Genomic DNA, 15,688 nt, shown 5'->3' on the forward strand with positions numbered 1-15,688 from the left:
AGACACAACGGGAAAGGGCCTATTTTTTTTTTTTTTAACTACATGTGAATAAAAGGAACTAGCTAGCAGAGAGGAGAGACAGGGGCTCCTCTCTTCTCACAGCCTCTCTGCGGCTGTTGCTGGGAGCTCCGTCCAATCAAAGGCGCAGCGCTCCTCTCCAAGTAGTTTGGGGGCTGGAAAAAAAGCATGACATCATGCGTAGCTCCGACCCCATCTAGCCAAAACAAAAGAGTGAAATATCTTGTTTGAGTGCTACAGCAAATACGAGTCGACGACCGAACCACGTAGTAGTTCCCGTCCCATTTGTATAGCCTGTGCCATACGTCGGGACTGGCCCTGGTGCCGCGGTGAGGAGCGGAGTCTGGGAGGGGCGTCCGGGGAATGGCGGATGTTGAGGCCGTGTCTGTGGAGAGGCAGAGAGATGGGGGCTTAGCAGAGTAACACCCCACTCCTGTATTTTTTTTTTGTTTTTATTTCTTTTTAGTTAGCGTTACGTGTCTGTGTCCAGCTCACCGCCATGGATCCAGAGAAAACGTTGACTTTCTGCCTCGGGGTGAAGGCTGCGGAGGTAATGTTACTGCAATATGAATGCAAAGCTGTTCCTTCATGAGCGCTGCTGTCAACAGCTGGGCTTTAGTTATATTTCTGCAGGGGCAACATGCTGTACGGCGCCTCTTGTTGACAAACATCACACTAATTGCGAGGTTTTGCTGCCCTTTTGGTGCTGAACTTGCTCTGTAGCCATCTGATGTATTTAAAATGAAGGACTCATAATAATAATAATAATAATTATGATTATTGTTGTTGTTTTGTTTTTAGTCGTTGTACGTTGGCCATCGTGAATTTTGGGCAGCACATGCTTTAATCCATTATGAAAGTAAGTTTGCGCTGATTTCTGTTTAACTACTAATAAAGGCATATTACAGTGATGACCTAAAGGTGTAAGGTCGCTTTAAACTCACCATTGAGTACTACAGACACTCTGAATCTTTCTAAGAGCATCACAGGGATGTTTTTTCTAGAGTAGTATGGGACTTGTTGACAGAGTTGCTGAAATTACTCTTCCATTTGAAGTAGATTCTGTCTGAGCTCTGCTTCTTGCAGAGGAATTGCTGTAATGCACCAAGGGATTAACCCTAATTTAGACAGCCATAATTAAAAGAGCTTTTACTGCCAGGCAGTGGTGATAAAGTTAATTTACAGTTGCTTGACCAGCAGAGGAACACTATACTGCTGATTGGGATGGTTGTAGGTCGTCCCTGCAGTACAGCATAGTACTGTGACAGTCATTTCAAGTTGGTTGAAAGTAGGCCAGCTGTGCTATTTGGCCTTATACAGTTGTAGACCTAATTGCTATACCATGAAAACTATAGACTAATGGTGATCTAGAAGTGTGTTTTTTATGCTGAGTATAGTTGAATTCCACTTCAACACTGAAAATCAGATGCATAATAAAAGGACGTCTGTGTATAGCCAGTCAACATAACATGCAAAGCTACATTCACCACACATTCTCCAATACCAATGGTTGATATGCCATATAGAGAGAGAAGAAGGTGTTTTCTTTCTCTACTTCAACCACACAGTGACCTTACATTGTCCCGACTTTGCTTCAGGGTATATTAAGTGAGTAACTTTTTTTTCTGTTGTTAATCAATGTTCATGGCAATTTTTAATATGTTGACATGTCCATCGTGGTCAGAATCTAAGCCATATATCAGATAATGCCTTTTTCCAGTTGTCTGTGCAAATCCTGGCTTACTGTCGCCAACTAGCGGCTGAAAAACCTTGGAGTGGATTGTGTTATTTTGATGCTCTACAGAACTGTGAATGTTATCATACATACAACCTTTCCCCATTGCCCACCAAGTTAAAACTTAGGGTATCATGACCTTTTAGAAGCCTTTCATGGTGACTTGGTGTAAGCTTGGATTACACAAGATGTGAAAAAGATTACTCCCTTTGCCTTTCCACCAATGACATTACCTCCTCATAGACAAACATTGCACTTCCATGCTCTCACACACATAAATATACACTCAGTGGCCACTTAATTAGGTACACCTGTACGATTTAATGCAGTTTAATGCAACAGCTCTGCCATAAATTCTACCTTTTAAGAAAGTTTATAATGCTCAATTTGTGTTGACATTGTGGAGAACGCGTAAATTTAATTATATGTTTATTATTGAGGTTGCAGTTTGCAGAGGTCTTGTACTGGGCTACATTATATTGAGGGGTGTTTTTAATTTTTTGTCCTCCCTATATACATGAGGGGGACAGAATAGTAGAAACACCTCTCAATAAAATGCAGTCAGAACAGTAGCACTACTAACAATGAGTTCAAACATCTCAAACAGTTAACACCTCTGTAACAGAGGTCTGTGTGTTTGTGTGTATATAGATACATAGATAGATACATAGATAGATATACACATACATATGTGTGTGTGTGTGTGTGTGTGTGTGTGTGTGTAGAGAAGCAGCTTCCACATGTTTCAGCTGCAGGAGGTGAATCAGTGTGTTTGTTAGGGTACAGGCTTTTGGTTGGGCCTCCTGTGTATAAGTCATTTGTGGTTTGTCAGTGGTCTCTGGGGAATCCTGAATGATCTCCTCATACCCATTTACATGCACTTGGCGCTGTGTGGTGAGCTTACCACAGGAACTGAACTCTACAGCAGTCATGTTTGAGATTTCCCCCTCTTGATTCTGGCTTTTACAACAAGCCTTCTCATGCAAATGGATTACCTCAAGTTATATTATGTAATGGCACATTACACACCTGTTGAATTTTATTGTTGCACAATATTCACAGAATGCTATTCTCGGTAGAAACAGATGCACAGCTAACAAATCCTTATTTAGCTTTAACCAGTAGTAATCAGATTAAAAAGTCACTAAAGCCAATAAAAGATCGTTTTGATTCCTGAAGCAATCAGTTGGTAGTTAAGAGGCATGTCTTTGATGGAACAGGACTCCATGCAGTGCCTGCATAGCTCATGTTCGCCAGGCCACACAATGCTTGCTGCCACAAGATCAATTTTTGGCAGAAAACTGAGGTGCCTGTCCCGTGCCCTGTGTGCTGCAGTGCCCCGCTTTATTTGGGAGTCCTTATCTCCTTGGTTGGAGATTGCTTTTCAGCTTTAATATGATGTAATTTTGTGTCATGCAATAATAATTAACGTATGGATGCACTCGAAAAATGCTAAATATGAGGGTGTGTAAGTGAACTAAAAACCACTGTTGTTACAGCTACTGCAGTCGGTTTTTGAAATCTATCTTAGGTGTAGCTCATATTTCATAATGACTTCATTTGTGTGTGAAGAGGCAGTTCCTGTTATGATTATAAAATTGTGTGATTGCATGTGCATGTGTGTACACACTATAGTCTTGGGGCGATGTGGTTCCCCTTGTTGACTACACAGACAACAGCCAGAGTTAACAAAAGAGCTCTCACCGTGCTCATTTGCATGGCTGCGGGCCCACTGTAAAATAAGGCAGTAAGCCAAGAGAGCTTCATGCATGCATTGTCTTTCACCGTGGCCCCTGCTCCAGCAGCACAGAGGTAGGCATTTTCTTTTTACTCGCAGAGGGGCTGCATGACATTTGCACAGGCGTGACTGACACACTGAGTTTGAGGTGAAATCAGCACAACAGGGGAATTGTATTTCGGGGAGCGTTTATGCAACACTGATTTTTCACTGGCTGAGCAGGGGAATTAATGACACTTGGTGCTTGATTTGATGTGACTGCTCAAATTGAGCAAATTCGAGAAATGTAGATTTTGTATGAGTGTGGTTGTATATGTGTGTGTTAAAGACAAGAAGGAGAGGGAGCGCAAAAGGTTTTGGAGGTGTTTTTGGAGTGTCTGGGGTTTCGGTGCTGTCTGTCTGCTATTCTCTAAAGACCCACAGGGAACAGGTTTTGTTAAAAAGTCATTGTCCTTTCAGTCTCCTTGAAGAGCAGCTCCTGTCTGCAGACTGGAGAATGGGCCTATAATGACCTTTTAGCAAGCCAGATTACAACTATGACGACAGCATGCAGATGAGAATAGGAGACCACAAAAACATGCTTTAGAAATATGTGAAGCCTGTCAATAAATATCTTAAAAAACAATGTCAGTCTAATTCAGTTAGGATCAAATATTACAATTTTTACAGAAATGCCAGCTAGGGATGTCATGATACCAGAACTTTGGTAGTCAATGCCAGTGATTCTCAGAACCCCAGAGAAAAATATATCCCATATACTTAAGTATAAATTTGTGTAATGTAGTAGTTACAGACAATGAATATGGTTGGCTAGGTTGGATGTGTTTCCCCCCCTTCGTGTGCAAAATGCTAAATCACAGGTTTTTGTTTGTCTGTGATGCCTTTTCTAGCTGCCTCAAAGGCAAAATGCTTCCATACGTGGCTTTTGTAATTTACTCTTTCTTTTTTGTTAGTTTGTGGAACAGGAGGAACAGGAGGAGTACCACTCAATGTCTTTTTTGTTTTTCTGTGTGTGTGCTTGGCTCTCATGTGCTCCTGTGTTGGTAGCAGATGCGCTGTTACTCGTTACCAATGTGTCACCAGTCGGTACTACCGATACTGCATAAATCCTGTTAGGTTTCCTGAAATATATTGGTGTCGGTGGTATCGGCTCTTGTGACATCCCTAACATCAGCCATTATGGGTGAGAAGATATCGGTATCTGCCTCAAAAGACAGTATTGGTGCCTCCCTAATTTGTGGTGTTGGTCTCATGACTCTCTGCACTAAACTGTTCCAGTTTAACCATTTCTTCTATCTGTCTCTCACTGTTTCTGGTATGGGCCAGGACATTTTATCTCTACAAATGTCAGCTATAGTAACTGTTTCTTTTGTTTTTTTCTACCAGATGACCATGTCCCTGCAGGGGTTGGACGTGACTGAGGCTTCTACGGTAGGGAGCTCAGCCACAACTAAACATCTTATAAAAATGACAATGTAAAGTGTTGACTAAGAATTAGAAAGCCTTAAAGCTAAACCACATTAGTTTCTGTGGTAAACATGATCATGTGTGAACAAAACTCACTTATGTGTTGTAAATTAGTAATGTGCATGATAGATTAAGCAGCCCCTGCATCTTATTATTATGGTTTATGGTTTTGCTTAAATCCTCAAACTCATCTGGATTCTTGGACCCAGATCTTTGCTGTTTGTTTTTTTTAATATATCAAACAAAATTAATAGTTGAAACAAGTCCAAATTTTCACTGGCTTCAATTGCTTGCAGTGACGTGCTTAATGATTAAGATGCAACTAAAATTAATAGAGGTGCTCTCATTTCTCGTTGTAGGTGACAGTCTCTCAGAAGGACACTGACATGGTCACAGTTAATAAGGTGTGAGGTTTTTGTCATTTCGCTGTAAGGTAAAGCTGTCATAAAACATGGTTTCAACTGTCAAAAGGAAAAACAAAACAAGGTGACAGCAGCCTCCTTTAATAAATGGCAAGTCACAACATTGACTGTAGGTTTGCAATGCAATTCATTCATTGCATCAATGCTTCCATTATAAATTCTGATTTCAGCATCAATCTGTGAAAATAAATAAATAGAAAAGAATTTACTCATTCACAATGTATCTGGATTTTGGGCTTCTTTGTAAGATGTTTTTTGTTTGAACAAGTAATATTGATGGATATAAAATCTTGGCTAAAATCTAATTGAATTGTTCCACAAAAAATAACGAAATTATTCTTAATTATTATACTATACTATTATTATATTGTTCTTAATCATGAACTGAATTTATTTAAGGCCAAGGTCCATATTCCTTTACTGTGATTACATTGTAATGTGGTGTTTTGTCCACTAGGTGGTGAAGTACCATTCGGACTCTGGCAGCCAGCCTATAGTCAGTCCCAAGTACTGTCCTGGAGTAAATAACAACCCAGGTTACCTGTGTGAAACTGGCCACTGCTGCGGAGAGACAGGCTGCTGCACCTACTACTATGAACTCTGGTGTGAGTCAACTGACTGGCTTCCTGTCCGATGTAGACAGGGCCCAGATGGTGTCTGCAGGTCCTTAAAAAGTCTTAAAATGTCTTACATTCAATATTGTAAATAGTAGGCCATTAAAATTAATTACATTTTGATTCATGATGTCTTAATTCCAACAGATTTTATCTAATTTCAATTATCCATTGATTTTGTGTGGTCAGCATTAGTCAAGTTCTTCTGTATCAGAGTCAATATTTCTGCTGATTTACAAAATATGCTTTCTTGATTAACCAACCTCAAGCCTAGCTGTAGAGGGTAAGCTAAGAAAATTCTTACCTGTCCCAAGATCTGCGGAAAAATATTAATGGTTAGATTTATTACCACAGCACTAGTTAATAACAGACCATATTTTATACGTATGTGAATAAGAAAAAGATTATCTCAAAATCAGTCTTACAATTTGTTTTAAAATGGTTTTAAAAAAGTTTAACTCTTTGATACCTGTACACATGCTGCGTTTATAATCTAGTCATGCTAGTGAGCATTAAATAACAGAGGACTGCACTACGAAACGAGATAAATCGGTTAGCAAGATATGTTGAGTCTAAAGCCAGAGTTTGCCGTGTCACAAAGGTGGCCCTCTTTTGACCCGGCTTCGTCACCGTGGTAACATATGCTGTAAACATAACATGCTTCGGACCAGGTTATGTGCAGAGTTTTCGCTTAATATCACCTTTTTTCCTGTTTGCCTCAGGTAATAAAAGGTAATTAAATTAAATTTTACACTGAACATCATCCACAGAAATCCACAAAATACAAGAATATTAAGCCATAGCAACTACATGCCACTTTGAGTGATATTTTTATGCTTGCTCCTTATTTGCTGCCAAGTTTGTTTGACACTGCTGGTACCACTTCTAATAAAACACCGAATAAAAATGAAAGCCTATCACACATAGGCCAATATTATATACATTTAGCTACATTTATTTCACTTGATACTGATAAAAACTACAGTGATTTACATATATCCTTTGTTATAGGATAGTGTGAGTCCTGAATACAATTCTTGAGTTTGCTTAATGTTTAATTAATAGAAATAAACTGGAAGATAATTTTCTCTGGCCTTAGTTGCAGCCACAGTAATATTTTCTTTGTATTCCTTATTGCGCTCCATAATGACAATTTGTTCCTCTTGAGTGAAGTAGGTGGCACGCGATCTGTCCATTTTGTGCAAAAGAAGAGTCACATGATGCACCAAATGCCCCTTTTAATGTGAATGCACACAGAGCTCAGAGAAGAGAGCTGGGCTTCACAAAGCCAGTTGTTAACCACCGCTGTGATGCCAGTTATCTCTACTTGGGGCTTTAGGTTTTGTCAAGCCAGCTCACACAAAGAAGGCCTGACTCTGTTGAACTCGCTTTGTAGTACAGCCCTGAGGTGTGGACATACTTATAGTCAGATCACTCTGCTATCAGTTACTGAAAATTAGCCGTGGAAGTGGCTGGGTTTGCTTTGTGATCTGAATTCTTTGTAGTATGGAGAAAATCCAGCTACAATGTGCACTCAGGTTTTGTAAAGATATTGAGAATCAGACCAGAAAACAGGAGACACCAAACAATCATTTTAGTTTCTATATGGGCAGTGCAGTGTGGATATACAATAACATAAAAGCTGATATTTAAAATCACATCTCAGAGGTCACTTTGCAGTGGCAAGTGTAACTTTAGCCAGACCCTCTCTTGGTTGGATCACATAGTTTGACTAAAGTTTGGGCCACAGTACAGGCCATTCATGAAGAAATTTAGAGGTTTAGTAAGAATTTGTATTCATGGCACAACTTGCAGGCTCACTCCTGTAATTGTGACAATAATGCAGGGGGAGTTAGAAAGCAGTTCAAGACCAAAACAAGTATGAAAGACATGACAGTAGCACTTCCTCTATTCACCTGTTTGTTCCTCATTATTATGTTGTGCTGTTCCGCTTCAGAGGAAGCATTTTAAATGAACGGAAAACAGATCATGCGTCTTACCATCGAAAAGACTGTTTTCCTCTTTGAAATTGTAACAGCTGTCAGAGATTCTCAGATATGCAGCTCAGATACAGAACATGAGCACCTTTTGTTGCTTTATCATGCTGAAAGCTGGGTTCATGTTGGGTTCATTGTCTATTTTCTGCAGGGTTCTGGCTTCTGTGGACAGTGCTGATCCTCTTCAGCTGTTTCTGTGCCTACCGCCACCGCCGGGCCAAGCTGCGGATCCAACAGCAGCAGAGGCAGAGGGAGATCAATCTGATCGCTTACAATGGAGCCTGTAATTACCCTGCCTCAATGCTGGACCTCAGTATGTTCATCACAATCAGTTACTCTAAAACTCCCTTTCATTTATGATACTGAGTGACATTTTTTTTTTTGGTTTGAGTATCAGTTTCAGTTCAGCTTCAGTTGGCTTTACTGGTCTGACAGGAAGTTATGTGTTTTCAAAGCTTTTAATGCGTACTCAAAGTAAAGACATTGTGATATTTCAGTATAGTCACTGAGAACATAGGTACATGCAGTAGTTTACAAACATGACATAACATAAACAGTAAGAGCAAACACTCAACATAGCAAAGCAAACCATTGTGTTGCACACTACAGTGTAATATCTATTTTTCGTAGTCATCTGCATATACAAATTGGACAGTTCTGGAGAGAGAGCAAATCTGGTATCATTGGTCCTGGTAAAGTCTGGTCTGAAATTGTCCTCTGGGATAGTTAAGTATAGCCTCAAAATGAAAAGAAAATACTTCTGTCTCCTCAGCTCAGGTAAGCACATACAGATTTTTGTATATCTGCACTTTTTATTTTCATGTTCATTTCCGTTGAAACATTTTCCCTAAATTCCATGCTAACTGGCATTTAAGAGGAATTTAAAAGTCTTAGATTTAACTTGATGAAATTTACATGCTGAACTTGTTTTTGTCAAACAGTTGAGTGCAAAATATAACATTAAACAGAATAGAATAGAAGAGAGGAGAATATAATAGAACTTTGCTGTCCACACAAGGTGACTTTGGCTTCTCTTGGCAATATTGTACAACACTGATATAACATTAAAAGACGTAACAGACACACAACACATAAAAAGGATACAGCATCATTTCTTGACTGTATGTGGTGCATCAAGAATACTGAGTGGTTTCAGAGCCAAGTTTGAATTAAGTCAGTTTTTATTTAGACTCCATGTCTGAATTGGCATTTCTTTTTTCATAGGTTTCCTGGCTTCCTTCAAGCTGCCATCCTATGAGGAGGTGGCAGCCCAGCCCAGCACCCCTCCTCCGCCTTACAGCTCTGTCTTTGCCCTGCAGGGAGGTGCCATGGGCGGTCCTAGCTCCTCCTACCCCCATCACCACCATCATCATCCCTGTCCTCCCTATCTGGGCCCTGGCCCCGGTCCCAGCTGCCTGACGTCCTCCCAGAGCTCCGACAACTACACCAGCTGCTCCTGCGAGTCATGCTCCCTCACCTCCCCTTCCAGCACCTCCTTCTCTGTCCAAGTGACGGACGAGACGTACGACAGCAGCCGTGTCTCCACGCCCAGTGAAGCAGTGGGTGACCGGGCTGTCTTGCCGAGGTTTGGGCCTTCTTTGGATGGAGCCACCTTCACACCAACTCCCTCCCCGCCTCTTCCAGTGCACGTTCCGCCAGATCTTATACCTGCCCCCGCTCCAGATATCATACCTGTACCAAGACATTTTTCTAACAGCAGTGAAAGTGTCTCACCTCCGCCTCCATCCCTTTCTCTTCCTTTACACTCCCTTAACCCCTCTCGTCCTGCACATGCTCCTCGCCTGCCACTCTCTCCCCTTGTTCTCTCACCTTCCCCCCCTTCTGCTAAAGTCCGCCCTCTCATTCTGTCAGACCCGCTGGGAGTCACATCTGCTCAGAAAGAGGAAAAGGCTTCCCCCTGCGATCAGAGGCCATCCCTCAGGCCTGCTCAGTCCCCCCCAAAACAAGCTCTCTTCTCCTCAAATGTGGACATTTTTGAGCATCACAGCTACCAAAATGAGAAAAAACAAGAAAAGGAAGAGGAGGGGGAAGAAGAGGAAGAAGAAGATGAGGAGGACCATTTCCGCCATCGACGGCTAACAGGTGATTCAGGCATTGAGGTGTGCCGCTGCCATGTGAAGAGAGAGGAGCAAGAGGAAGAGGAACTGCAGAAGGGGCCTATGGGTAACAGAGGAAAAGAGGCGGTGGGGGATGGGGAGGGGGTGAACATGCTGCACGACAGCATGGACTGTTCCCTCCGAGCGCAGGCGGCTGTCCAGTCACAGCTCCCAGAGAGCCACGGCCACACCTCCTCATCCTCTGCCATTGTCCCAAAAGCAGGCGAGGCTATTATCACTGTGGAGTCCTCATGAGCTGACAGTCAGTGAGATGTTGTCAGACTGGTGAAGTGCTCAAAATGGCGTGGAGGTGTTTATGGTTGCTCAGTAGAACCCACTAGAGATTGACTGGCCATATCAGCTAACAGGAACCTAGTTGGCTCTGTTTATAGTTTCTAGCAAGTGGGAAAGAATGACAAATATATAGATCCTCTTTTTTTCAAATTGAGAATCACCAACTCAAAGACTTGGATTGTTAGGTTCATGCCGTTCCTGGTTTGGGTAAAGGCAGATTGTTTTTTTTTGTTTTTTTGCAAAGACCAGAGTGATAAAAAATGTTCTTTGATTGCTCTCTCTCTTTTTTTGTCTCACTCCTCTCCTTTTCTTGCTGCAGCCGCCATAAGAAGAGCAACAGCTAGTGACGTGAATTTACAAGTGCACACACATGCACACACACACGGCTGACACGCCTGTGTTTCTTTGGATTAAAATAACAGGCCCCCATACTCCACCCTCTCTCACTCTCTCTCTCTCTTCTCTCTCTCTCTCTCCCTCCCTCTCTCTCTCTCTCTCTTTCTCTCTTTCCCCCTTCACTCTCTTCCCTCCTCTCTCTCTCACTCACACATAATACACACATACACAGAACATATGGTTACCTAACCCAGCTGTGCCTGTGGCTCTGTGTGAACATCCCAATATATCTCTGTTTTTGCTCATCTCTGTTCTCTGCGTAAGTTCACATTTTTTCCCAAAATACCCGTATTGAACTTTGGGATGCCACCCCTTATATCATGTTACTGTCATTGTAGACAAATTAATAGCTGTCAAGTGACATTTTTTAATTGCTCCATTGAGGAGACTGTATTTTGTGCATTGTAAAGATATTGTTTGAATTATTGTAATTGCTCCCTTTACTGTAATGGCTCAAATGTTCTTTGAGTAAAATCACTGATCTGTTTGTTGTCAAAGGAGCAGCTCCAGAAAGTGTTTCTTGATCACATTACATTATCAGAATCTCAGTTCTCTGAATTCCAACTTTTGAAAAGAGTGGGTGTTCACAAGTATTAAGCGCATGGTTTGAGGTCACAGAAATAACATGAATTCTTTTGTAGAATTGTTTTTTTTTTTCCTTTCACCAGCCAGGTCTCCTCTGTCTGTCAGAGGCAATAATGAAAGCATCAAGAGAGAAAACAACTATGTGACTGATTTAGAGGGTGTGTTTTTTTATACCTTGTGTCTTGTTTTTCACCCTCATGGAGAGGGAATGCAAAAAAACCTGATGAAAATGGTGTTTTGGTGACAAAGCTTTATGATGGTATTATTATAATCCATTGTTGCAAACTGTTAAATGATTTTATTGTGTCATTAAAGACTGACTTTGGATTTGAAGTACTTCAACAAACTTGTAGTAGGGTTTTTGTTGCCCTTTTGCAGCATGATATAAATCTGATTCCTTCTATCACGGACTTTTGATTTTTTTATGAGGCAGGAACGTTAAGTCTAGCCCTCATCACTGATACTGAATGTAAAGGTTATGCATTGCAACAAAAAAACCTAAATTGTTTACGAAGAACTCGTACAGCATGACGCTTATCAGAAACTTGCAGAAAAGTTTCTGAAATTGCAGGAAGGCAATGCAATCTGTCAGAGCTTTGACTGAAAAAGCATACAAAGACGATATTATTTGAAATGAAGTGCCCACTGCAATGTCTGTCTGGGTCCAGTTCTGCTATTGTCCATTATTAAATGTGCAAGTGTATGAAGCGAAGGTTTAAAATCAGAGCCATGATACTGTTTCCTTCAGTCTTGTGTGATTATTATTGTGGCTCATCACAAGGTCACCACTTACAGAAGGACTATTTTTTTTTCTCTGAGATCCTGTATGTTATGGCTCACTCTGTTTTTCTACGTGGAATAATGTAACAATTGATGCATAGCTGTATCCATCACTACACCTCACTTATGGTCTCAATGTTTACTGGGATTAGAATACACACAGTATCTGCACATGACTTCTCTCAATTAACTGGCTCAAATGTACAAAATGTACTGAAAGAGTGAAAGTCTCAAATTCCAATTTTAATGTTTGTCTTGCCTTTTCTCTTGTAGTTGTCTTATAACAACTACAAGAGAGACAGTATCTGTTATTCAGTGAGCAGAGGCTTGTTTCCTTGGCTCGGTGCAAAGAATGTGAAAGCTTTCAAAGGTATTGACAAATCACCTGCTGTGTAAAGCCCTGTCCTTCCTCATTTATAGATACAGTAGATAAACACAAAGTGTTGCCTGTGTTCAGCTTTATTTGTCAAAGACAAATTATTTGTGTGTGTGTGTGTGTGTGTGTGTGTGTGTGTGTGTGTGTGTGTGTGTGTGTGTGTGTGTGTGTGTGTGTGTGTGTGTGTGTGTGTGTCTATTTGGTTGTAAATGTCACTTTGACATGTTATGACCAGATTGTGTGTCCTGAGGTCTTGGCCTGTGATTTCTTGAATACGTTTATCAGAGGTGATGTATTCTGACAGAAATTTTCCTGAACATATCAGCATAAAAGCCTTTCGGCTCCTATACTCTTACTGATTAAAGAATGGACAGAGTCATTATTTTCTCATTAATTCAAGCAGAATTATGTTATTTATTGAAGCATATTGTGCCTAGACGAAATTATTTTTTCTGTTAGGTATTCTATTGTTTGCTGCTGCTATATGTGTGTGTTTTCTGTCAGTTGTGTATAGTTGTATACCAAACGGGGAAACATTTTATAGCAGTACTTTAGCAGTCTCTTTATAAAATATACACAGTGCGTAGTACATGTGAGACTTGCAAAAATAGTAAATAGCAATATTATAGTGTTCACACTTTTCCTTATTCTAGTTGATGCTGGTTGATAGGAAATGACATGTTGTGAAAATGACTTTTACCTCTTAATATTGATCTGTTACTTGTGCTGGGCAGGTGCCCTTGATTGTAAACAACACAGGATTTTAAGCGCCTTTTAGGCTCACAGTTGCTCCTAAATGCAGATAATCTGGTTTTACCAGATTACCTACTTTTACCCCCACTCTTATTTCACCTTGCAAGGATCGGAAGCCAAACTGGTCTTAGCTCAGTGCATAGAAATAATTTAATCTCCCTTGCCTTGCCGGCAACTAGTGTATAAATGCTCATTTCCATTATAGGCCAAGGCCCGATAGAAGACTGTTACCTCGCTGAGTTATGACTGTAAAGGACTGTTTACTTCTCCTTATCAAGATAGTATTTACTCTATATTTGTACTGACTTTATTTTGTAATGCCAAGAAATTAACTGAAGAATTGAAAAAAACAAAAACAAACAAACAAAAAAAAAAAACACACAGATAGAGCCCACATTGGTTTGGTTGAACTACTTTGCAAGGGAAAAGAAAAAAATCAAACCCTGTTGCTTCAGGCAAGCGCAAGAATGTTTGTCTCCCAGGACACAAAATGTTCTTTTCCTCCTGCGCCTGCTGTTGAAAGACAGCAGAATCTATAGCAGTATCTTTATGTGGTTGTAAGTGGAGTAGTTCAGATGAATATTATTATAAAGTGTGGTGTTCTTTGAGGGTATATTGTTGTACACTTCTAATTGCAGCTCTTATCTGTGTAGTGCGCATGTGTGAGAGAGTCACTGTCAACTGTGTTGTTGTGGTGTTAAATCATTGAAGCTTATTATGAGGCCAAAGTTGATTGTTATTGGTATTTGTTAACACAATGATATTTGTCAATATTAATATCCAAACATTTTTAAGATTATGCCATAATAAATATCACACTCATTTTGTATCTTTGTGTATGGGATAGTAATTTCTGATGCATATTAACATGTAAATCCTCACGATGAGATGCTCTCACGTTTTTGTTTTGTTTTTAACTTGTTTAGTTGCAAAACTATTGGTGCTTTTTCAGATTACTTAGTTGTATTCGGTTGAATTTTGCCATTCTTTATTTTGATTCTGAATATTACATTGTTTGCTGGTTTTCTACCATGTTGGACATTGACATCTGCCTCACTTTATTCAACAAAAACTGTGGATTTTGTGTCAAAATAAATGTTACCAAGTGCTACACAATTGCATGTCATTCTTTTTTTGTAGAAATACATCTGTGTACCAGACAGTTACAAGCAATTAGTGTATAGAGTGAATTGGGTCTCCCACAAAAACACAAAACAGTGTGTGTGTGTGTGTGTGTGTGTGTGTGTTTTGTGACACTGTACAAATCTAGTAGCTGCCTAGGACATAAGCAATGTTTTGTTTAAAACCCACTAATTTCTTTTAATTCAGAGAATAAACTCCACACACCTACTCATGGAGTCACCGTGACTCAGAATGACTCATTAGGCTTGGCTCTATGTGGAAACTTAATTCTTTTCCAAAATAATCCACATTAGCAAGAAGTATAAAATTAGTGTCCATATCCAGCTGACAGTATTGTGTGCATTTCCAGTTATAATCACATCAGAGAGCATTTGTGTCATTCTGTTAGCTGTTAGTTTTCCACTGCTGCAGTCGTCTGAATGCTGCATTTAGTCAGGTGTTGTCATACCCACACATTATCTGACCTGAATGTTTATGTCATTATTCTACTCATTGGGGACAATTTGCTGTCCCAGTAGAAATAGTTAAGGCTGATTTGTTATTGTGGTCCAACTATGATGCAATGGAGGAAACTTCTAACGCAGCTGAAAAGCACAGCCAGTAGGTGTAGGAGAAGAAAAATCATGGCATGAGGAGAGGCAGGGAAAGGAATGGAAAACCTCCCAACAACTTACTGAGATTTCTATGTTTGCTGCCATTCTAATTGCATCAAGGGAGAATTAATTGATAGTTAACTGATACTGGTAACTGATAGGCCTATTGGTAAAATATTGGGGGCAACTGACTGCTCATCCCATTAACAAACATTGTGGTCCAGGCTTTCAACACCATCTGCTGGTGTAAATTGGGACTGCTGAAATGTGTAGTCAAATATTTTCTTGTAACAAGACAAATTTGTTTTGAATACTTTTTTGCTCAATCCACATATGCACCGAGAATATTTTGAAATAACTAAAATCCATATGGAGTGAATCCAGTGGCTAAGCTGTAAATTCTCCTGACACTGACACAGGAAGAGGCCAAGCAGGCCGACTGCTTTGAGTTGAAATAGGCTGATGCGCTGCCAAAAACCCAAACATCTGTAAAACCAGAATCCATTTTCCATGCATACAGTGGCCACATACATTACTTCTGTGCAGCAATCCCCACAAAGAAAATGACCATAATTGTTGGCATAATTTTAGGGCCAAACTAACATTACATAGGACTGGACCTCTTAAGGCTTGACAAACAGATCCAGAAACAATAAACTG

At 40.2% G+C, this 15,688-nt stretch overlaps 1 protein-coding gene across 1 annotated transcript; it reads left to right on the plus strand.

The window, feature by feature from the left end:
- The first annotated feature begins 237 nt into the window (after nt 1–237).
- Nucleotides 238–14,408, plus strand: LOC115358608 (proline-, glutamic acid- and leucine-rich protein 1-like). Its single transcript, XM_030050578.1, has 6 exons — nt 238–568; nt 4,878–4,922; nt 5,318–5,362; nt 5,838–5,985; nt 8,143–8,304; nt 9,216–14,408. The coding sequence occupies exons 1-6, from the start codon at nt 518–520 to the stop codon at nt 10,361–10,363; spliced, it is 1,599 nt and encodes a 532-aa protein (XP_029906438.1). The 5' UTR covers nt 238–517; the 3' UTR covers nt 10,364–14,408.
- The last annotated feature ends 1,280 nt before the right edge of the window (nt 14,409–15,688 follow it).

Source organism: Myripristis murdjan, chromosome 1 (assembly GCF_902150065.1).
Source record: "Myripristis murdjan chromosome 1, fMyrMur1.1, whole genome shotgun sequence".
Classification (NCBI taxonomy): domain Eukaryota; kingdom Metazoa; phylum Chordata; class Actinopteri; order Holocentriformes; family Holocentridae; genus Myripristis; species Myripristis murdjan.

What these genes read in the sequence shown, in the direction of transcription:
- LOC115358608 (XM_030050578.1), top strand. Translation starts at nt 518, where the DNA reads ATGGATCCAGAGAAAACGTTGACTTTCTGCCTCGGGGTGAAGGCTGCG. An exon ending in ACGTGACTGAGGCTTCTACG is followed by an intron (nt 4,923 to 5,317) that starts GTAGGGAGCTCA and finishes TTCTCGTTGTAG; the next exon opens with GTGACAGTCTCTCAGAAGGA. An exon ending in ACATGGTCACAGTTAATAAG is followed by an intron (nt 5,363 to 5,837) that starts GTGTGAGGTTTT and finishes TTTGTCCACTAG; the next exon opens with GTGGTGAAGTACCATTCGGA.